Raw genomic sequence first — 23,554 nt, 5'->3', positions numbered from 1 at the left:
CCTCCTACTGAAGAACGACTTCCCAAGAGATCTACAATGTTTTTATTTGTAATATAGATAAAATCTTACTACCTGCTTGCAGGTCTACGCATGACCAGAAGATTCGCAGAGGCAGACCTTACGCCGGTGTCAGTCACAACCGGAACCTACCTATGCACATGGTTGTAATAGGTGAGATTTGGGGTCCGTCTCCAGAGGAGTTGGGCAGTGGTGATGCGGGTGCAGCTTGCAGGTAAGGCAAGTATGGTAATGTTACGTACTCGACATGTAGTAGGTTCAGCATTCATTCGGTACTTATGTAGATGAAGTTCACCGTTCAATAACGTAATTCACGGCCGGTCGGGACACACGGCCGGTCGGGACACCTAGCACCATTACAAAGATTCAAAATTGATTATCTCAACTAACACCCATTAATTCAACTAAATAATACGATTTTTATATGAAGTAATCCTGTGGCCAGTTTAGCTATATCCACTATAGGTAGGCGGAGCCCTCCTAGCCGGTTGAATCGGCTGATTAGGCAAATCGACCTCCTTATACGATACTACCTTATTAGCTTTAGGTAGTTAAATTAGCTGCTGAACTAGCTATAGGCCCTCTTCGATCGATAGGCCTCCCTTATAAGCTATCTGCCTAGTCGATCGAGTACGCTTTTAACGTTTCTTTTTATTCGCTACGCGTAGATCGGCGTTTTCCTTTACTAATAAGGTAGTATAATATAAAGCTTAATAGTAGCCCTTAAGAATCTGATTAACTACTAATTTTAATAGGCTTAGAGGGCTTTTTGACTACTAATCTATTAGATCTTTTATTATTTTAGCCTACTTTTCTAGCTACTTTACTATTCGAGGCGTTTTTAGTGTGAATTAGCTAGATCTACTACTTAGTCGACTTAATAGTAGTAGAGGCGTTCGAAGCGATATATTAAGCTTAGAAAGTACTCGACTAGTATTAACTAGTACGATACTAGTAGCTATAAAGCTACTTTAGACGATATTCGGTTAAAAAGCTTCTAGCTATATATAAGGATAATCTATAAGAAAATTAAGCTTATCGATATAATTATAGCCTATTCGGGCTAGATTACTCACGAAGCGACTATATATACGCTTTAGTACTATAAAGTACCTAATATTAAGTAGCTATAGTAGGTAAGACGAATATAAAGGTATATAAAGTAGTATAATATTATTTTCGGTATAGATTCGATCGAATTAAGGTATAAGATAGCTACTGTACCTATTAAGGATTAATAGCCGAAATCGTTCTTGTATACGTAAAGTAGTATATAGAATAAAGAGCTTTTAAAGCTAGTAAAGGCCGATTTTATTAGTAGTCTAGCTATTATTCGATACTTTGATTCGCTAATCCCTAGGGATATTCGACGATTTAAACTATCTAGCGATATAAATCTAGCCTTTGAAAATAATATAGGGCGGTAGCGTATAGCTATCGGCGTATATTACTTCGATCGTAGTAACCTATTCGCGATTACTAGGCTATAGAATCGATCGCCGACCGTAGTATTTAGCGCGCGTAACTACCTTTTGCGAGGATATAAGGCCTATCGTAAAGCCTATCTTATCAAAGTTATAGATATCCTCCGGTTAAATCCTATTCTCCTTAATCGCACGTTACACCATCAAAAACCACTCTTTAATAGCCTTTAGATCCTCGTTAAGAGCGCGCTGATAATTATATCGTTTAGAATAGCGTGATTAAAGCTTATCGCGCCGTTTAACGAAGGTTAATACCTAATTAACGCTAATAGTTAATAGGGGGTTTGTCACGGCGTAGTCATGCGTGGTGACTTAGGACGATTCACGATCGAATCGACCCCGCGTCGCCTTAGGGTAACAACCCCAAAGGCTCTGTGTGGGGCTGTGGGGACTCGGTACACGGAACCCCCATGTATATATTGTGTGAACTGGTGAAGTCTACCACACCCCAAGATTCAGTCTTTGAAAATCATAACCATAGACTTGGACTCTCTGCCTAGCCAACAGGTTCTCTGTCCTGCGATACAGACCCCCTAACAGGGTTAGTTCCACGCGCTATAAGAAGGATATTAGCTATCTCTCGAATAGTAGAGGGCCTAGGCGCTACCCTACGCGAATCTATAGAGAGGATCTATTTAGTAAGCGAATCCTCTTCTAATTAAGTTAATTTATAACCTAATAGGCGTTTATCAACGTGTGAGGATCTTCTATACGCGCGCGTATAGTGTAGAGCGCGGTATACTGTATAGCTCCGCAGCTACGCGAATAGATTTGATACAGCTATTTTCTATATCATTAAGGGCTAATAGGATCCTGCCCTCCTGATTAGCTGATTTCTGCGAAGATTCAGTGCGAATTGGTGGTATAGTAGGTAGTTGAATTAGGTAGGGTGGTAGGAATACGCGATTTTGGAGTGGGCGTCCCGACCGGCCGTGTGTCCCGACCGGCCGTGAATTACGTTACTGTTTGGCTAATGTGTAATATGCTGGAGAAGTTGAGTTGGTCCGGTGGCAAGCTACACTTCGAAAGGTAGTAACTTAAGCTCGGCCGACACGTTGCTATGTACTCATGCACCGAGACTGCAGGATTATGAAATTCCTCGCAATGAATGAGTTAGAGCCGACGAGAGATTAGACTTAGCTGATATTTACTTTTCTACAATCACATGAGACTCACTATTTAACTTTTTTTTCCCAGTGTCCAAATCGCAAAGCTGCGCGTTCACCCTCTAAATACGGACTTTAGCAAGGATCAGGGGCGATTGGGTGCAGCGGACGAAAAGTGAAACGAACCTAACTCTGAATCCGGTCTTCAACACGAATACGGGTTGAGACTGGAGCAGTGGAGAGATGGGTCAATAAGAAACGGACGTGCTTTGACGAATCCAGACTCCAAGAATTATAATTAAAAGCCGCCCAGTTACCGAAAAGCATTGGTAATTATCAATATCCATACGCCAACTACTTCATCTCATCGAGTGGTGCCCTAGTGGGACTCGGAATGATACCGCGCAGCCCTCATTCCCCCGAAGTGGTGATTTTCTTTTCTTTTCTTTTCTTTTCTTTTCTTTTCTTTTCTTTTCTTTTCTTTTCTTTTTTTTTTCACCCACGGTTCCGTTCGCCTTGGTGATACTTTCTAGTCAGAGAGTGTGCACTGTGCAGAGATTGTAGGTGTCTCACTATCTTTTTTTCCGATTGCAATAATTTTGCATGGCGTTGCGATCGTCTGAAGCGAACAGGTCATACTATATACCTGATCAATGATTCAATACCGATAGAATCCGGGAAGAATCTAAGACTGGAAAGAATTATCTGAAAGGGACCCAAGAGAGTCCTTCCCAATACGATCCATCGGCAGACGTTGAAGGAGATGAATAATCAAGAATCGACTTAAGATTACGCTGCCCCACTGTGATATTCTTGATCTAATCCGATCATCGGTGTCTTACCCACCCTAAGCGGAGGACGGTTAGACCTCGGAATGGACCTTAGCATAGGAATCTGCACCGGTCCCAAAGGCACAATTCCAGTGGTTCTCCCAAAAGCTCTCCAAATTGGTTCGTGCCTAAGTCCACGGGCCATCACAGCTTCGTTCTGAACTGTGCTGTGAATTTCACCTATGAGCGAAGCCGACAAGACATGATGTCTTTGAGATAAGGTTTAGTCTGAGACGCAAGCTCAGTAATGAGGCCGCTGAAAAGTGGACCGGCAATAAATTTTCCCCTGCACTTTGTTATGCAAGCATAAGGAGTCGACGTGAGACAGTCAGGGATGGTCTTTGATTTGAAATATATTGACTCTGTTCGTGGGAAAAGAAGGTCCAGACACTGACTTCCATTCCGGGAAGTGGATGGTAGTCAGCGGTAGGTGATGGGCGCATTTGTGTGGACCAGACTGTACGTTAGGGTAGATGCTAGCGCTTGCCCCTGGAGCTTAGTACTCTCATTCCCTATCAAAGTTCGGCAATAGATCCCGACAAGCCGTCAGCTACAATTGTGAATGTCAAGTAGTAAAGATTCATTCTTCATTCCTGGGACAGGCCAGCTTTTGCTTAGAGGTAGAGAAGGTCCAGCGCAGTACCTACGTGCCAGATTCGTCAATATTCAAGATTGGAGACGAATCCCCAAGGCGCATCAATAATAGGTAGCTGCCTAAATTCGAAGCTTCGAAACTGGGTGGAGGCTGATCAGCCCTTCTGGATCCCCCACCTTGATTGCCTTCGACATGGTTCTCTCCTGCAGCCGTCTGAGACACGTTATGGGTCATTTGAAGTGCGTGCTGTCTCCCAAAAGGCTTGCTCGATCGTTTGCCAGATCCTTCGGCGTCTGCGCTGGCGAGAAAGAACTTGGGCCGAAGAAGCGGGCCGATCTCCAGAACAAACCGTGAATCGGAATATTTTACGCGACGAGCGTCACTTCTGGTGCTCAGAACGAGAGGCAGGCCGAGGAGAAACATCACAGCCTCTGAGTCTTGTCCCAGGCCAGAAAAGTGGATTTCTCTGAGGCTAGGGTCCACTTGGAGGAGTAAACCCATTTCCTCCACTTGGAGCTGTCAGCAGGATGCATGAAGTGCGATCGAAGCGGCGTTTCATGGAGATAATTACTATGATTATTTGGGCCGACGAGAACCTTCGAGATCCGGACGGCCCTGATACTTGTGAGCATGGTATTTACCAGCCGGAAACATATTAGTCTTGTTTCAATATTTGAGCTCACTCGAAACCCCAAATCAAGTTCGAGAGGCGAAGGGAAACGCGGGTGTACCGGAGGCGGAACGTAAGAGAGCACCTTGCCGAGTTGAAGCCGCTTACTAAAGAACTGACCACTGAAGGTCTGGCACTTTAGGTAAAGTGGCACTGTATCTGATGAAAAATAGATGACTTGGACCACTCGTTCTACCCCCGAAGATCAAGCGGGCGACACGTGCAGACAACTCAGTATGGAAGCGAGAAAGCACCAAACTGATTGCTTGTGCTAAGATCGAGAAGTTAAAGCTAGGTCTGACGGCTTTGAAAAGCATCCCTGATGGTTATATTTGGGCAGAAGGCCAAAGCTGGCTCCAAAATTCCACTAGTACATTAGAGTAATAGACACCGTCACTCACCAGCATGATCATCACCTCGCATCGCTGAAGCACCTAGTGACCGTGGGTTTCTTTTCGAGGCGACTGTGCCCTGTGCCACATGGCCCAATTCATGAGGACATTCACAACTGCGCCGTTTCGAGATCCTCTTGTTGTTCCCACGAATCTAGTCACTACTTCTCATCCCCTGTCCCTGGACTCTGCTCCGAGCGCACCACGTATAGTAGCGTGCAGGAACCTTCAAGATCAGTCCGAGAACCTCAGATCAACTCAAGCCCTCACCGTCTATCAACAACGAGTCCTGTTAGACGTCTCATGCCCACCTGCTATAGTCAAATCCAACCCTTGAATAAGCCTAATGCCGGTGACTCAGCGCGATGATTCTCGGCACATCTAGGTTTCAACGGCTTTGCATCTCACACGAGGGCCCCTACTATGAGGGTTGAGGGAGTCGTCCATGAGTCATTGTGATCATTGCCCTGACAACATTTAGGATAATAATGCATAACACAATGATCCACATCTCCATGCTCGCCCCTGTCAATCTATTTAGTCCATTCCCAGCTTCGGGATCTCTCGTAGCCTGGGAGTACTAAACTTTTTTTGGTCCTGACATGCTTGCTACTCTCCAGTCTCCACAATGTTTCATTGAGCACATCAGATGATCAGGCGAATCTCATCGTAGCGCATCCACTAGAAAGTGAAGAAACTTAAACTGTACTCCAAATCGACTTGACCGACAGCTGGGAAACAAGGTTGTCGTCTTGTATAAGTTACCTATTTCTGAGAAGTGAGAAGTGAGAAGTGAGGAGAGTCATGTGAAATCGTAGTCCAATCACCTGATCTTCGGCGGACCTCACCCGCGAGAGACCGCTAAACCCATCCCCTCCATCTCATTTACCAGTACTGGATCATCTCAATCTCCTCAGATTCGTAGTAGATTTGACCCGTGAGCAAAGTCGCGTCAACTGTGCAGAACTGCAGAGTGTGCACACTGCACTGTGCACGACTCAGCCGTCAAAGTGGCTTAGTGACGGTGTGGCCCCAGTTCCGGTCCCCTGGTCGATTGCTCTTTTAGAGTTTCCTCGGCTCTTCCTCTCGTGGGTTCTTTTGGCTCCTTTTGGGTCGTCTCCGTCTCGTCCATGTCCACTCTCGCATCTGTCGTGGGTCGTCACCTTCGAGACGCCTCCTGGTGCTGTAGCGTTCTTCTCGTGTCCTCTTTTTCTGGTTATTTCTTTTTTCTGACGGTTCGATCTTAGCCTTTCCCATCGATTTCTCCTCCCTCCCCTTCTCCGCATTCTCCACGGGTCTTTGCTCATTTGAGTCGTGACGGTCCATGGCGTTTTTGCTCCACTCTTGAATGCCCTCCGTCCACTGGATCGAGTGCCTCGAGGGCATCCACTCCGCCCCCCCCCCCCCAGGATGGGCATCTGCCCCCTTCTCTGCTGATGTCCGCGTGAATCGCCGGATGTCTTTTCATGCTCTGCTCGGTTCTCTCGAGTCTTGGCCATCGCAGTTCCAGACGAAAAGACAAGTGAATCCGATTTCCCCGGTTCTCTTGTTTGGCACACGCAAGGTTCCTAGGCAGTTTTCTGTGGCGGTCTTGTGGGGAGTCTTGACTCTTTTTCGACGCTCGTCCTCTGCAAGATCACGCCTAGTTGAAACGAGTCTCTTGTTCTTGACCGAATACGTCGGGGGACTACTTTTCTCGACGGAAGCTTGGCTAGTGGTGGTGCTTCTTGCATCATTCTTGGTCCGCTCACACGGTACTGTGAAAAGTCCGAATCGAACCACGCCTGGTTCTATTGTTCCTTACAGACATTGCGATCTTTGCCTCCTTTCTTTCTTTCGTTCCTCTTTCTCTCTTTCTTACACTAACTTGATCGCTCTGTCTTTTGCCCTTTTGCCTTATTTTTGTGCCAAATCTTCTTCCTCATATTTGCCGTCGTCGACAAATCACGCAGCCAGCGAATCCTCTATTTCTGACTTTTGCTCCATTGAACATCAACACGAGGACGTCTTGCGTTCCCAGCTGTTCGAGATCGGCGATCGGTCCATCTCGTGGAGTTCGAAGAGCATCAATCGATTCTGAACAACCTCCACATTTGATTACTTTCATGCTGCCTTTTCAGTAAGCGTGACCGTTCTTCTTTCTCTCAATCTCGTCGGAATTCTTACGGAATCGCCGAGCTATTAATTGTTCGCGTGGTCTATTCTGCTTTGGGATCTCGGTCTTCACCACACCACGACACAAACCTAGGCCATGATCCGCTTGTCGATCTACATGCCTTACTCGCAATAATTTTCATGTCAATGAGCCATGTCGCGCCCGCAGGTCAGCATCGACCGGTTGACGCCGCGACGGGCGACGATTGAACCACGTGAGGCCATGAATTGCAAATCCTGTCGCAAGCGCAAGGTGAGTCTTACAAATCGCCGATGATGGTTCCCTTTTTCCACTTCAAATCGCGGGTGAGGGATGTCAATCGACGCGGAAAAACTGAGCGCTATTTTTCCAGATCAAATGCAATCGTTTACGGCCGAGTTGTGAGGCCTGTAAGGTCTTCCAGTGTCCCTGCATCTATGGTGAGCGCGCGCATCGTCCCCCGCTCCCTCGATTTCCCCCCTCCATCTTATCCCCCCACACTTTTTTTCCTCGGATATCCGACCTTGGGAGTCTCTGCGCCTTCTCCACACATGCCTCGGGTGCGCGAGTCCTCTGCCACCACACGCAATTACTGAACTCAGTCCCACCTTGTTATTAGATGCAATCCCAAAAAAGCGCGGACCCAAGACAGACGTCCTTGAAGCGCTCCTGAAACGCGTCGATGGATTGGAGAAAAAACTGCAAGATGAGAAAAGTTCCATCTCCCCAACGTCTCCGCGGGAGCAACAATCGGACGAAGGGCCTCCGCATGCGCCCGTGGCCGTAGCTCCGGCCGCGACGAACAGCGCCCGTCGCAAGACGATCGACGCCTCATCCTATACGATTCATCCCGCGGTCGAGTCAAGGCCGCCCCTGCCATCCGGTCTTTCGCATGGCGCCGAGACATTTCCCACTGCAACTGGGCAGAGTCCCTCTACAGGCGTCTCAGCGAAATCGCCAGCGTCGCAGCATAATTCGCTTTCTGATGGTGTGCTCAACGCGTTTTTTGCCCGGCTACATGGAAAGCCATTTCACATTCTCGATGAAGCCGAAACTCGTCAACGCCACCAGGCCAATCTGTTACCGACCCATCTGGCCATGGCGATCTCGGCCATGACAATTAGGTGGGTCAAGCCGTGCGAAGCCATATCACACTTTTCCATTACTTTGATCCCTCTTTGTGTCTCGTCTGACTCGTTTTCAGATATACGGTCGTCGGTCAGCGGGATCAAGCATACGCTCTGCGAATGGGCCTGGAAACGGCGATGCAAGCGCGACGAATGGTCGATGTTGATGATCCGACAATTGATGGGTTGCAATCTCTGCTTCTGCTTTCCCAAGCCTTCTTTGCTTATGGCATGGGAAAGAAGGCATATATGACATTTTGTAAGGCTGGCCATTCTATCTGGGGAATTTGCTTGGTCACTCCATTGCCTCAAGCGGATTGATTTGTACATGCTGACTTGTCCCAGCGAATTGTGCGGCCATGGCGGTGGCGCTGGACCTTCTCCGAGAGATGCCATCCAAGGCAAACGTCTCCGCCTCTGAACGGGAGACACGACGACGACTCTTTTGGTCGATTTACTTGATGGACCGCTTCATCACCTGCGGGTCCAAGCGACCGTGTCTGATTGCCGACCACTCCATCGTTTTGCGATTGCCTTCGTGGTCGCCCCATGCAGCTGGTCTCAGTATCGAGGGCGAATTGTTCCACGTTGGTCCTAACATTCAATACTCGGCCGACTCGCGCCGCAAATCGCCCAGTGCGGCATCCTTGCTGATTGATATCACACGGATCTTGGGCGTTACAAATCGATACTTGGCTGCTGGAGGTGTCAAAGGAGACTCACATTTTCCATGGCATGCTCTTTCTAATCTGTCCAAGATCAGGCAAGAATTGGACATTTGGGCGGCGGGCACCCAGGACGTTTTTTCTTCGATCGAGGCCCTATTTGGTCACCCGGAGAGCACCACTTTACTGCTGAGCAAGCTGATCTACCACCTCGTGCACTGTCTAATATATCGCCCATTCCTGCCTATTGACTTGGTGGAATTGCGAGGAACGGGGCAACACCAGTCCTGGCAGATTGAAGCCACCAATCTCTGTTTCTCCCACTCCAACGCCATTGCTGAGTTGGTCGAGCTCGGTCGAAATGCTCCCTTAATCGAATGGCCCGCCTTTGTCGGGTATTGTGTATGCACGGCTGGAACCGTCCACGTTCACGGGGTGCATTACAAGGGGCGTGAGGGGGAGGTCTTTTCCTCGAGTGCAGAATTCCTGACCCGGGAGATGCACCAGCTGGCCTGGTTGCGAACTGCGTGGGCGGGCGTGCAGCATCAGCGGGAGCTGCTTCAAAGCATCTACACTTGTCACACTGAGTTGGTGCGAAATCTTGCGAGTAGCTCTATGCGCTTTTCGCCGGTTTTCCATCTTGAGGATTTCCTGGATCGATACGCCGGCCTCGCAGTGGACGGTGCACATGTGCAGTTGGTCGACACCGGGGACGAGCTCATAAACAGGTAGGAACGGGCTCCCCTCTACATTCGCTGCTTCATGTTTTCTGCTTTTGAGGGGTTTCCGCGCATTTGTCTCATACAGGAAACGCACGCTGACCATATTTGGTATAGTCCTTCTGCGTTCGGTGATCAACAGGCGCAATCGCACACATACCGGCCGATGGCACCACCATCATCTTATCAACAACAGACCCCTTTCTACGGTAATAATCTTCGTCCGACACCACCTACACTTCCATCATCACATACTCCAGAATCATCGCGCCGTCGTAATGGTTCTCAATCACAAGCTCAATCCTACCATACTGAGAATCTACACCAACAACCTCCGTCCTCCTCTTCCTCCGCTCTGTCGCCAGTCCTCCATTTCCATCGCACCCAAGCTCAGCAATCTCAACCTTCACCAGGGCTTTCTTCCATCTTCCACATGCAGTCCACCCCCGAACATCTCTCCCACTCTAACGGTCACTCGAACCACGATCCAACACAACATCTTGCGATCCCCAATGCCTTCTCTCCCAGCGCCTTCGCTCTTTCACCACCGGCCTTTCTCGCAGACTCTTCTCTCGGCATTGCCCCAACTCCTCCCTCTCATCCCCAATACGCGACCTTCCCCTTTGACACGAACATCAATCAGTCCGGTGCAGCTTTGACCCCGGGCGCCCAGTCACAGACAAGTGGCTCTCACACAGCGAGCAGTGAAACGGGGAATCTTGAGAAAGACCCCTTCCTGAGCCTTTTGGAGCAATTGGCGGAGAATGAACACTCCCAGGGGGGTCCTAGTGAATTGGACTTTTTCCTGACAGGGGCCATGGATGCTGTCGAGAGCGATATGCATCAAGTGCATGGCAAGGCGGGCTCGTCAGGCAAGACTGTTGGTGACGCACGGGATGTATCCGATCATCTTGCGACAGGTGTGAATATGGACAACTCGAACGTGAGCCGGTAAAATTGGCTCATCGGAGATTATACTCGGCCTTGCAAAACGGACCTTACAACTCTCAAAAATATTTAGCAACTATAGCTTTGCCACACATAATACGAACGATATGGACGAACATATCGCACTTTAACTTGAAGACCCAGAACCACAGACACACCTTGATCAACCATACATGCCAATGTACATGAGGTCATTCTCACCCTTTCCAGGTTAAAGTAGTACACACTACACAGTACAAACTACACAGTACACACTACACACCTATAATATTAGATTCCATATCCGGAAGATGAATACCTACCGACTACAAATGCATCGATTGGTCGAGTCATATCTTGCACTAACGGTCTTTCTTTGATTCCTTCCGGTCCTCCCAGGTGCCACCACTTAAGATTTCCAAATCAAGTCAAAGTTCAATGTCGTGGTACTTTTCGATCCATCTTATCCAACAAACCTCAATACCCTCCCGTGGGCTAATTCAAATCAAGGCTCAGAAAGGTATTCTTGAAACCTGTGACTCTCTTATATTCTTCGAGAAATACAGAATAGAGCAAAAGTAAAATTGGAAAAACATACAACAGTCAGGATTCGCATGTGGTCACCCACCATACTACTAACTGACCGGCGTGTGGCTTGAGTACGGCTGAGCGGACGGGAAGCCCTATTTTCCACACCCTGTGGTCGTATGTGTCTGGTTGAGAGATGAAAAGGATTCTATATCATAAAAATAGAAATGAACGGAAAGTAATTTTTCTAGACCCCTAGTGACGGTGAATAGCCCCCGGCCTATGTCTATTTCGCCTCTAGGATCTGCCACCGTGCGGGTCTGAGGGTACTCAGTGAAGCGCAACCACACGGCCCAAGTAGAGGCTGAGGCGGGGGAGGACTTAAGGATGCCTTTCGCTAGCCTAAGACACGAAATCAGAATCATCATTCTCATGCTCCTGAAGAACAGAGGCCATCTCGATCTCTGCAGAATAGAATCAACAACACCCGAAGAAGCCATGTCCGAGTCTTCACGTTCAGCCACCTTGTAATCAATGATCATGTCGATAGGAAGGTAGATTTGCGGGTGAGGTACGATCGAAGATATAGCTTCCTGAATATGCACGGTAACCTTAACTCCCTTGAAACACGATTCATATTGGGGCATCAAATGGCGAGAATATAGTCATGCAGAAGCGGGAGAAGTCAGAGCACCTAGTGCAACGAAATAGCAATCCCTGTGCTGTGATGAAATGTCAGACTTGATTAACTTCTCCTGCGAAAGCTATCTCGTCATATTTTGTAAATTGGCATAATGGTAGGGTTTTGTCACAATATTGGTGAAGATAGGCGAGTTCTCAATTCTTTATTTACGATGGCGTAAGTAAACAACTCAAGAAGAAGCATTGGAAGGGACTGAAAAAGAACAGGAAAGAAGTTAGAGTCCAGAGGTTACTGCCAAGGAAAAGAACATGGAAGTAAACTGAGTATCAAAACAGCAAAGCCCTTGATATTGATTAGTTATAGTGTCTGGGCGACATGAAAATGAGACTGGGTAACAGAAAAGTGAAACTAAGCATAAAAGTGAAAGTGAGCCACACCAAGCCTACTCAATCCAGATCACCATACACAAGGAGCGCGCAAGTGCGGCTGCCCCAGGGTAGGCAGTGGCGACTACCTGCGTATGAGGGCCGCGGTCACGAATACTGGTTGATGATCTCCGGCGAGCAACAGAGATGGGCCCTTTTGTCACATCACTTTCCCATCCGAGAGGTTTCTGGGTGGCTGCCCTGCGACCCGTCCAGTGATCGACTATGGTACGCCAGTCATTATCGTCGGGTTCCCAAATATTAACATCCTGGAAGTCTGGGCTCTTGAAGACGAGCAAAACTCCTTGGGGTCCGGCGTAGAAAAGTGCGTGAGCTAGGGAGGACGTTGTATAGATTCCCGGCCCAAACTCGTTATCGGTGTTCGATGCGTTTAAGACAGGAACGAACCATTTCATCTGTAGCTCTAAAAACGACCGCTTCGTTCCACTGAAAAGAAGACCCTTTCCGAGTGTCTGAATCAAGTCCCTTTCGATTCGCTGGGCTAGCTTGTCCGGTTTGTCGAAAGAGATACGCACCGAGAGTATTTTATCGGGTAGATTTCGGTCGGCGGTTAGCGGAAATAGGCTTAGTAGAGAGAATGACTTGGTAGCGGTAGTCACACAGGAGGGTATAGATAGGTCGGGGGAGTCAGAGGCCACTGGTGTTAAAGCCGGAGGGTATTCGGTATATCTCTGGTATACTGAGCTGGGAATTCGCTCCTCGGCGGCTAAGTCAGGGAGCAACGACCGGATAGTAGCGCTCGAGGGCACCACCATCACCTCATTCCACGTCGCGTATTCCGGGCTGAGCATAGTTCGGGCAAGGTCATCAAATCGAGCCAGCCAGAGCAAACTAGAGATGGGCCCAACCATTCTGAGATGATCGGCAGCGGTTGGATTTTCGGGGCCAACCCATTCCAGAATGTCAGATGGTATTTCGCCAGGGTAGCCATCCACGTTGGACCAAACCGGGCGGAAGCCTTGGGGACCGAGGACTTGAGGATGCCTTTCGCCAGCCCAGGACACGAAGCCAGGATCTTCATCCTCCTCTTCCTGAAGAACCGGGGCCATTTCGCCCTCTTCGGGCACGAAGCCAGGATCTTCTTCCTTCTCACCCTCATCAATAGGGGCCATTTCGACCTCTGCAGACTCGACAACACCCGAAGAAGCCATGTCCGAATCTTCACGTTCGGCCATCTTGTGTTGGATGATCGTGTCGATAGGAATGTAGATTGGCGGGTGAGGAGGTGTTGTGGGAGAGATTGGCCTGCTCAGTTCGGAAGGCCAAGGGAAGGTTGACGACAGAGGTGACTCAACCTCATCCATGTGCTCGTTATATACTCCAGGATTCCAGGTAGTAGGCGGCGCTTCTTGCGGCCGCTCCCCAACTCGGCAACTCGTTTCTGGAGTTCCGTTTTCCTGGACAACAGAACAAACAATAAGCAGATGAATTGCGGAAAACTGCCCAGCTGTCCGGCACTTACTGAATGTGATTGAAGATGGTCAAATGTGATTTTCTTATGAAGCTGAGCTCGTTCTGGAAGGGGTTTCTAAGAAGAAAGATGATTCTGAGAATCCAGTTCTGTTCTCGTGAACCAGAGTAAGCACTTCAAGGTGGAAGGTGCTACAGGCATGTTTCACCGGCATCATGAACAATTCCTCTTACTTGCCTTACTCGTTTGGTCATGAGTGAGGTCGTACCTTCCTTTTCGCACAACGCGTGCTTGACTTATCATGTGCTTGGCATTTGCAGGCCTCGTCCCATCAGCCGCTGAGCGACGGACGTGTACCGCAGTGCCGCCCATAGTCCTCTTTCGGAATAGATAGAAACGGTCATAACTTCATGAGGCATTTGACGCTATGAAAAAAACTCCAACATGCTACCAAAGGGGCAGGCCAGAGTCAGATATCTCCCAGATGCATTGTGTTGCTCCGGATTGTGTGCAGAGAGTAAATAAGATGCTGCGAATATTACACGCAATTGCAATGAGTGGAGTTGCAGGTGGATTGGAAAGAAGAGTTCATTTTCTATCTGAATTGGAAGTTGTAATCACATGATTCATTCATATAGTTCGAATGGAGCATGAAATGCTCTGGGTAGCCCGGGCTCTCACCTGAATCACCCCGGTCACCTCCCTCCTACCTATCATCCATATCCAGTTTCTATCTATGTTTAGCTTTCGCTCGCTCAAATTGAGATCATCCGTTTCACTTGTAATACTCAGAGATTGAGCGCCTCGAAATATTGTGGCTTGAGTACGGCTGGGCCCTTTCGGTTTTAAATCATCAAATCGTGGATCTAATTCTGACGGGGATTTTCTTCGCAATTCGATCAACTTTTCCTCATCCATGTTGGAGGACAAGAAATAAGTGAGAGGGACAGAGAAAGAAGATAATGGAATAGAACGGAAGAAAAAAAGCCGGGGGTTTTCTCTCCGACATATCTCGCTCAACATAAACCTTCATCAATAGACAGGGATCATCGAACCACGCTGCAGGGGAGCCAACATATATCAAAGGGATCTCAACGCCAACCACTCGCTGAGAAAGACAATCAGGAACAACATTGAAATGGATAAAGAATCGTCATTAAAAATCATCAGATCTGTAAATCTTCCACACTACTTGACCGTCTCGTCTTACCGACGGTCGCATCACTCAGGGACAAGGAAGAAATGGTACGTGCGTTCTTGGGACGAGCCACGTCTTCCGTCTTGGTGCAGATCCACGTCGAGGCGTACATGTTGACACTATCAAGGGTGGAGTCATGTCAGTGACAACGATTTTGAAAAAGGAAAAAGAAAATCCCAGGCGAGAATATTTTCAGTAACATACCGGTCAATACAAGTACCCGGGAAACGGGCCCCGACTCGACGCGCAGAGAATCCATTCTGCTCGAAGTGTTTGATGTACCAGGGGTCGATACTGGCTGAGCGAAGAAGAATACGGCCGCCCTTTTTCAGAGCAGCGTTGAATCGGCGGGCTTGTGCGGGGGCTGCATCGCCGGCTGGGTCGAACCAATCCATTGAGTCCATAACCTATGCAAATGAGAAATGTGTGAGCGGTGGTCGATCGAGATATCATGGGTCTCTATCAGCGAGACTGTAGTAACCTACCACGGCAATGGTGAGTGTACCCGGGGTGATACGGTTGATCACCTCGTTGATCTCGTCGGTGTGGATTCGAAGACCGTCAAAGGCTCCTGGTGTGGACATCTTCACATGGGCTTGTGGGGATAAGTAGGTCGGGTGGCAGCTGTAACTCGAGCGAATGGTCAGTAAGAAATCTTTTTGCTTCCACACTGCGACGTTCAACGGTACTTACCGGCGCGAGAATTTACCTTGCATGCAAAGGTAATAGAAGTAATTGTCGTTGCTGATCAGAGTCTCATTGACCACCGGGTCTAGTGTGTCCACCACGTATTCCCAAATCGACTGCCCACTGATGTCCTTGCCCTGCTTCATTTCCGTTGTCAATCCATTGCGGCGGAAAAAGTCATCGACAATCATGTTTCGCTGATTCCGTGGCACACCTGCCGCTTTCCAGGCAAACCATTCGGTGCTAACGATGGCCCAGTTCAAGGGCTTGCTGAGGAGAATGCGCCGAATGCGCGGCCAGATTTCCCGTTGTTCAGCCAGAGTTTGCGCGGAACACATCTTCTCCACCTCTCCTTGTAGCCCGAACATGTTAAACAGGTAGCGGACCATGCGGATCGCGTGGCGGGATCCTCCAGTCTCGTAGAGTCCGCGACCGAATCTGGAAGTGAAGACGTGGGCGTGTTCTGTCCAGTACTGGAATGCCTGACTGGACAGATGAGGGCTGAGTTTGGAAATGAGAAGTTCGCGGAATTGGGGGTGTTTTCCTTCGCCAAAGATTTTCCACATGTCCCGATGACCCAGCGCCATGTAGCTGGCTACCTTGAGCTCCAGAAGGTGATTCTGATTGGGGTTGAGGTCAACGGCATGCACCCGGCGAGGATTCTTCTGGAGATAGTCCAGGATGTTGTCGCCAGCACTCGTGATGGCCAAAATAACATCATCCGGGCCAATGTTCAAGAGGCGGTGGTCAACACGCGGGTCCTCCCAAGTGAAAGCGTAGATATACTCATTCTTGAATTGGGTGTGCTTCGAAAGCATGTCATTGTAGTGAATGCGGTAGTGGTGGTTTTGGTAGAAGGAGGAGGGCAGGGGCAAGTTGGCGCTCAGATTGACCACGGCCGACTCATATGCCTTGGATCGAATCTCGCTCGTACTCTTTTCGACGGCCTGAGAGGCTTCTTGCTGGTGAGTTGTGGGGTGCAGATAGGGAGACTCGGTGAAAGAAGCATCGAGCTTCTCAATGGTGGCGTGGCTGGACGGGGCAGATGCAATCTCTTTTGGGCAGCCCACAAAAATGTAGTAGGGAATTCCGCCGAGAGCGTAGTTTCGCTCGCTTGCCGAGATGACTGTTCCGAACTTGTACTCCAAGTAGTCGCGACGAGCCGCTTCCAAGTTCACGCGATCAAAGTCAAACCAGGCACGCCAAAAAGCTCGGCTCAGCCAGTTCACGTGACGGTTGAAGGCACCGCCAGTGTAGTTTCGACAAGAGACGTCGACGATATTTTGGACTACGCCGCAGGTCAAAATTCAAGTCCAGCTTTGCTTTTGTTTTTGGTATCGGTGGAGTAAGACTGACCATAGAAATCGCAGACACCAAGCAGACCAGTTGGCTTCAATCGAGACGTCAATGAATCGACAACGCTGTAGTAGTCTTCGAGATGTGAGCCGTGATGTTGCGGGACACGAATCCAATGTTCTTGAACATCTTTGTGAAGCATCTACTGACCAGGAATCATTGACAAACTGTAGCTCATTGTCATCAGGTCGGCACGGTCTGTCGTGGCGCTGTTGGACGATTTGGGATCCACCTGTCTCTCGGGCAGGCGGAAGGATCGAGCATCCTGGCATAGGACAGTGACATTCTTCCAACCTAGACGCTCGAAACGCTGGCGAGCCACCTCGCAGAGGGAGGGAGAAAGATCGACAAGGTAGACCTGATCAAAAAATTTGTCCACAGGAAGATAAGCAGACATGGCCTCGATGTTATATCTGTTTGCATTCTGATCAGTTACGAGTCGCGAAGTCACTATCGAGCGTCTCAAGCGAATTGAGCCTACCCAGTACCACCACCAACCTATATGACGAAACTCGTGTCAGTCATATTCCTTTGACGTCCGTTCTGAGGTGGGACACGAGGCCCAGTCAAGTCACGTACATCTACCCAAACTGCTTTGCCGGCCTTGATATCTCTGTTCTCCACCTTGTACTTCAATTGAGCGGCGACCAGACCCAACATATCTTCCCGGCCTCGGAGCAGTCGATGACGGGTCGCATCGTACACGGAAGCCTGTCAATCAATTCAGCCAATTGTCAGCCTCTAGTCTCTTTTTTCATCCATTGAGCATCCCCAAGCACGCCGAGTCCGGGAGTCTTTTCCGTACCTGAGCCTTGTAGAAACTTTCCAGGGCACCTTGTTGGCCCTCTGCACTTCGATCATGCGGTTTGAGAAAGCTCGCCCAGAAGAACTTGACGTACGAGAGAGCTCCATGGTCAAAGTCGAGCTTGACCTTCTGGGATGAAATAAGGAGCACGAGGCCAATGAGACCAAAGACCAAGAAGGCCGCGCCGACAATGTAGATGTGTATCCAGTCCATTGCAGTTGCGCCTCCAAACGTCGGGACGAGGGAAGTCAAGAGACTGTGTGTGGGTTTTGGGGGGGAGCAAGTGAGGAGCGAGAGAAGGTGCGGACGAGGCTGTCGACCAGATCACACGAGGGAGCAATTCATATACTCTTTGTATGAACCTCGTCCACGCATCTTCAGATGACCGGGAGCGGGCCTCATGGTGAGGGGCATGCAACACGGATATCCTATCACCCCAACACATGGGTGGGGATGGGGTGAAACTTCACGATAAGGGCATCCTCGGATAGGAAAGGCCGTGAACCCAGACACGAGGTGGAACAACTGCAGACATGAGTCGATCCCTCGCAGTAAGTGACGGGGGCAAGGACAGCGGGAGGTACCGTGTACACGACCGGGGGTCAGTCGAGGTTCCACTTCAGCTGCCAGCGGCTGGCTCACAGGCCTGGATTCTGGGGGAGGATCAGTGGAGACGAATGTAGCAGCTACATGATCTATCCCGCTTTGATCGGGCGACAACGGACCTGCTTCGATGGATTTGAAGCGAGCCACACTTGGACCACCTGCAGCATCATGGCTCTAGTGGACATTTGACTCGTTGAGAGACATACAGAACAGTACGAGCCACGCCCTTGACCCAATCTCAATGAGGCTTTCCCTCCACTTCAGGGCTGCGGAATGCAATTCTTTGCAGTGCATGTCAGTGCCACGAGAATGGACATCTTCCGTCGCTGTCACGGGTGCTTTGTGCATTATTACTCTCTCCAATTGATCTCAGAATGAATGGTCAGCCTGTGTGGTGACCGATATCGTACGGATACTTGGGATGCAGCACCACTGGTTCGATTAGATGCGTCGTCGATGCTTCGTCGCCGGTCATGTCAGTGAAAATGGACGACGGCCTTCAATAGCGAGGATCGACTCGACGATTCGTCATCCAGCTTGCCCTCAAAGAGTCACAGTAGCCGATAATCGCTCACGACGGTGGATTGGAATAGTCTGACTCCCAGACAATCATTGCTGACTGCGTGGGACGAGCTCGATCAGAATACGGCGAAATGGAGATTGACCCGTGCTCCTCAACTTTAAGAGCAATTAGCTTCCTCTTGCAGTGGACCCGCCACGCAGGAACCATTCACAGCTCGGCCCATCGGCATGTGCTGGCCGTTTTTTCCGAGGATCGCTCGATCGCCGCAACCAAAACGGGTGACATGGTGAGATGTTGACATTGGGTACATCGGCCGTGAGCGGTCGACAGCGAACAGTGTGAACAATCCCAACAAAGTAAAAGGATAATACAAGACGATGATTGACAGAGTAAGAGATGCATCTGAGTTGGGTGGAGCGGCAATGCAATCGTCCGGGCGGAGCCGTCGTGGCCCTTCAAGTCCGCTCGTGGGGGGATTCCGGACTGTTGATTGGTTGGAAGCAAAAGATGACTCCACAAGGAGGGAGATGACCAGCAGCTCCAATCAGATCAGTCAGACTCGGCACATTGGAGCGGCCCCGGATTTGACGGGCCCGTGCAGAGGAGCCCCCGACTGCTCGACCAGGTCGCTGCAGCTTTCGCATAACATGGCCTCAAGATCATCCAACTGGAAAGGCTCACAGATGCTCGTCGAGAGTCAGTCAGAATGCAAATAGAGACTCGGATGAAATGCAAACAGAGACCGCCACCTCGGGTTGGTTCCGCTGTGTCGACTCAATTTGGATCTCGGACAGGTGGCCCCCCCCGCGGGAATCAACGCATAGGTACCAGGCATGAGCAGTGCACAACATGGAGTCGAGGCGACAGAACAATGTTGATTCCACGGAGGGACCTAGTTGCGGGTGGGCAACTAAGATGTGCTAAAGATGTTGGATGAGCTCTGCACTGAGGGGGATTTTCTCCTTCTGTGTTTCTGTCCTGTCACCGAAACACACATCCATGTCACTCGAGAGGGCCCTGTGAGTTAATGGAAATCACCCCTCCATGGACCAGAAGAATCATCACCAGGCTTACCTTGGAGTTCACTGACACATCGCTGGAGAAGGCACTTCTGAGAAGTGAGGACATACCTCCTGCATGGCGTCCATGTCGCTTGGCTCGGGTAGGAGGAAAAAGAAGTATATGTTCTGGGGGTTCTTGTTGTTCTGACCCTTCCAAATAAGATGAAGAACCGTTTTCGAAGAAGCTTGTTCTAATTCTCATGAGAAAGTGGGTCGAATCATCGTCTCTGAGTGTTGCAAGCTTCTTAGTCCGAAGTTCCGAACATGCTCGAACATTGTGTCTGCCCTTGATGGTCTTTTGCTCTCCGTGGTCGACGTGTTTTGAAGAAGGCAGAATGAGCTGACATTCCGAGGTAAGCGGGCATCCAAACGACTGATCAAAGGTGATCAAGCAGGCTTTCGACACCGTATGTCTGTTATACATTGCTTGAGGGATTTTATGGTCATGACCAGCGACGAAAGAGAAAGATTCGGTGAAGTGGCCCTCTATGAATACGTGAAGGGGCCAGGGTTCTCGATTCTTCTCAATTGCTCGAAAATGAGGACCGAGGAAACACACTGGCACCCTCACACACAGCTGCTCGGTCCTTGCAGACAAGGCACGCAGTAGCCGAAGACATCACGATGGTGTGCTCCCACGGACGAAGGCGTCAAGACTGCCTCGCTCGCAAAGCTTAGTCTGCGTGAAACTCATATGCTCGCCGCCACCGGTCAAACCCTTTGGGAAATCCAATGTGAAGCTGCCTCTCCCATGACTCTACTCATGACATGGTCTGCAGCTGCTTTCTCCATCTCAAGCGCGTTATATCGTATCTGCATTTTAATTTCAGTGCGAGTACTAGCCCCGAGGATTCAAGAGCGTTGCCGCTGGACGGTACAGAACCGGTGAACTTGTTTCATCTCGCCGGGATGAATCTACATTCAACCTCCAGACAGCCGCCCGGGGGTCACAGAGCAAAACCCTCCTCAAGCGAAGCTGGATATGTCAGTGGGCCCCTCTGTCCTCTGGTCCGAGGTATCGAGCAAGCAGAGATGCAAAAAGGAAAGGCATGAAGTCCATCCAAATGGTCCCAGAGGGGGTCGAACCCTCGACTTTGGCGTTACGTAACCGTATTAGCACCACACTCTAACCAACTGAGTTATGGAACCCGTTTCTTGCTGTGGGAGAGAGGCAGCATTTGGATCTATAGATCTAGTGGCAACTCCATACCTGGGTTAGCGTCTAAATGGACGTCACAAGCTCTAAGTCGAAAGTTTACAGTTGCTCATTGAGACTGTGAGACAAACGATTAAGCTAATAGATTCTCCTGTACTTCTTCTTGTCTCACTCAATGTTGAACCGTTCGTACTATCGATCTGACTGTGTGGCCAGTTCACATATTTCTTGATGTTCAACGACGTCACAGCGAAATGTATCCACTCTTAGGGCAAAAGCGGCTAGGGCACGTCCTGGGTTGAGGCAAGAGTGGGGACCGTCAGCTCGAAGTCTCACGTTGATTGATATTGTCAAATTTTTGTCTCCACAACAAATCGGTTCCATAACTCAGTTGGTTAGAGTGTGGTGCTAATACGAACTAAAAGTTCTGAAACGCCAAAGTCGAGGGTTCGACCCCCTCTGGGACCATCACTTTTTGCTCAATTGATTCTTTTGATAATCCTTTCTCCGTGCCTTTTTGTGGTCTTGACGAGAATCGGTGCCAAGGATTTGTCGTACATCGCGGCATGTTGCTCCCGCCATGGCAGATTTCGTTCCGCCCGTGAGCGGGAGGGTTCGCACAGACCGCTCGCACTGTCTTGATCATTACGCCGTATGCTTTAGACACATATAGTACCCACCACTGTAAAGTGACGGTACCAGTATGATATGAAATGTATACGTGCGACACCTTCTGTGATCTGTGTCGGACCGGCGGACATGGATCGGGATTCTCGATCATAGTACATACATGCTGTACTTCAGTAGCCCGTGATGCCGAAGAACATAAACAAGATGGATGGGACTCGCCTTTTCAGCGCACACGGTAATCCGGGCTCTTCAAATTGAAAAAAAAATCCCCCAGCGCGAATATTGGCCGTAATGGAGATATTTTTCGGAGCAGATCTTGTAAAAATGGAATAACAAAAAAATGGTCCCAGAGGGGGTCGAACCCTCGACTTTGGCGTTTCAGAACTTTTAGTTCGTATTAGCACCACACTCTAACCAACTGAGTTATGGAACCAGTTTGTCGATGAAGCTGCAGTTTATGTAGTAATATGAATTTTACTGGAGGTTCCGAAATTGACCGCTCTCATTGTCAGCTACGATTCTGCCGCTTCCTTACTCTCCGCTGGTTGGTCGACTTTTCCGACCCTCGGTATGGAAGTGCGGGCCTGGCAGGATACGACGGCTGAGTCAGATATGTACAATTCAGGTTGTAAGGTATCGGATCGGAAACTCGAATTGCCCATGCCCCAGGGCCCAGGGGAATTCATCAAGCATACATTACGGTTCATTACAGATCACTTGCCGTCACGTCAGGTCTCAGGCACCAATACTCCAATACTCATTGCTGTCAGAGGTCAATGCATATTACTTACACCTCGCCGCCAGCGTTTATTCCGCAAACTTACATCAGCTGCTCATAGACGACATGTTCCAATTGCGCATAGGTTTCTCCAGCTGTAGGCTGTATACAGCGGGTAGTGTGTATTTCTGAAATCAGAGTTCAGCTCTTGATTTGGATACATTTGAAGGCTGTTGAGGGATTCTGTTGCGCTGGACGTGATCCCTCGGTGCAGCCTTCCCATCTTTTGAGATGTCATGACAAAGATAGACACGGCTTAGAAGGCAGTGCTTCGTCAGATGTTGTATCACTATCCACACACTTACCGTGATACCCCAATTCGAGAGGTTAATGCCGATGAAGTTCTGCGCAAACGAGCTGAACCATCTCCATGTACGCGATAACATCACGCATGATGAGGCACCACCCAAGTTCTGGGATCATCCAACCAGGAGTGATATGACTGGGACCCCACGCAATGGGCCAAGCAGATGTGGAGAAGTCTTCCGCGCAAAATTTGGCGCTTCAAAGATCTTAGCATCTTCCGAGGCCCGTGAGCGCCATCTCCCATGGTCAAGCACGAGGAGAGAAGGGTACTGATGAGAGATGTGGAATCTTTCAGCTTGAACCCCAAGTGCCTCTACGCGCCGTGGAAGAACCCACTTGATCTTAGCGCACCGGACCCGTAGTCCACTCAATCCATGATTGTTTGTTGACTTGTACGTTGGCAATGTCACTGATCCAGTATGGAGAGAATCTTAAGCTCCCACATAGGCAACATGCGGTAGGTTTCGGGCATACTACTGTCTTCATCGGCTGAGCCGAGTGGGTCTTTGGTCTGATCCTCCGTATGGAAAGGGGTAGGCCTGTAGAAGATCGATCAGGAGCACTACTAGGAGTAGGATCACCTTCTACATACACATGCTAAGCGACACCCCTGACGAATGTCGATATCAGGTTCGAGCGCGGGCGAATCATACACTTGTTGGCTAGGAGCGCGTAGTAGGGACGGATGAGATCTATCATTAGCACCTTCCAGGAGCATCGGGGAGTTTCGAATCGGAGTTTAGATCTCAGAAG

At 49.4% G+C, this 23,554-nt stretch overlaps 3 protein-coding genes across 3 annotated transcripts; 1 reads left to right on the top strand and 2 right to left on the bottom strand.

Annotated features, from left to right (window-relative positions):
• Nucleotides 1–7,403: 7,403 nt before the first annotated feature.
• N7539_006055 (transcription factor domain-containing protein) lies at nucleotides 7,404–10,695 on the top strand (the record flags this gene model as incomplete). The annotated part of the gene is made up of 6 exons (XM_056935657.1): nucleotides 7,404–7,502; nucleotides 7,603–7,789; nucleotides 7,849–8,353; nucleotides 8,434–8,615; nucleotides 8,702–9,749; nucleotides 9,858–10,695. 6 exons carry the CDS (start codon nucleotides 7,404–7,406, stop codon nucleotides 10,693–10,695), a joined length of 2,859 nt encoding a protein of 952 aa, XP_056789125.1.
• A 1,585-nt stretch (nucleotides 10,696–12,280) lies between these two features.
• N7539_006054 (uncharacterized protein) lies at nucleotides 12,281–13,459 on the bottom strand (the record flags this gene model as incomplete). Its single annotated transcript, XM_056935656.1, has 1 exon — nucleotides 12,281–13,459. One exon carries the CDS (start codon nucleotides 13,457–13,459, stop codon nucleotides 12,281–12,283), a length of 1,179 nt encoding a protein of 392 aa, XP_056789124.1.
• A 1,402-nt stretch (nucleotides 13,460–14,861) lies between these two features.
• On the bottom strand, nucleotides 14,862–17,954 carry N7539_006053 (class I SAM-dependent methyltransferase; the record flags this gene model as incomplete). The annotated part of the gene is made up of 9 exons (XM_056935655.1): nucleotides 14,862–15,012; nucleotides 15,098–15,300; nucleotides 15,379–15,517; nucleotides 15,587–16,868; nucleotides 16,937–17,011; nucleotides 17,087–17,349; nucleotides 17,418–17,434; nucleotides 17,516–17,647; nucleotides 17,742–17,954. The coding sequence occupies 9 exons, from the start codon at nucleotides 17,952–17,954 to the stop codon at nucleotides 14,862–14,864; spliced, it is 2,475 nt and encodes an 824-aa protein (XP_056789123.1).
• Nucleotides 17,955–23,554: the final 5,600 nt, after the last annotated feature.

The sequence above is a fragment of the Penicillium diatomitis genome, assembly GCF_028827545.1.
Source record: "Penicillium diatomitis strain IBT 30728 chromosome Unknown utg000007l_segment0_segment0, whole genome shotgun sequence".
NCBI lineage: Eukaryota > Fungi > Ascomycota > Eurotiomycetes > Eurotiales > Aspergillaceae > Penicillium > Penicillium diatomitis.
This window is presented reverse-complemented; position numbering and strand designations above follow the sequence as displayed.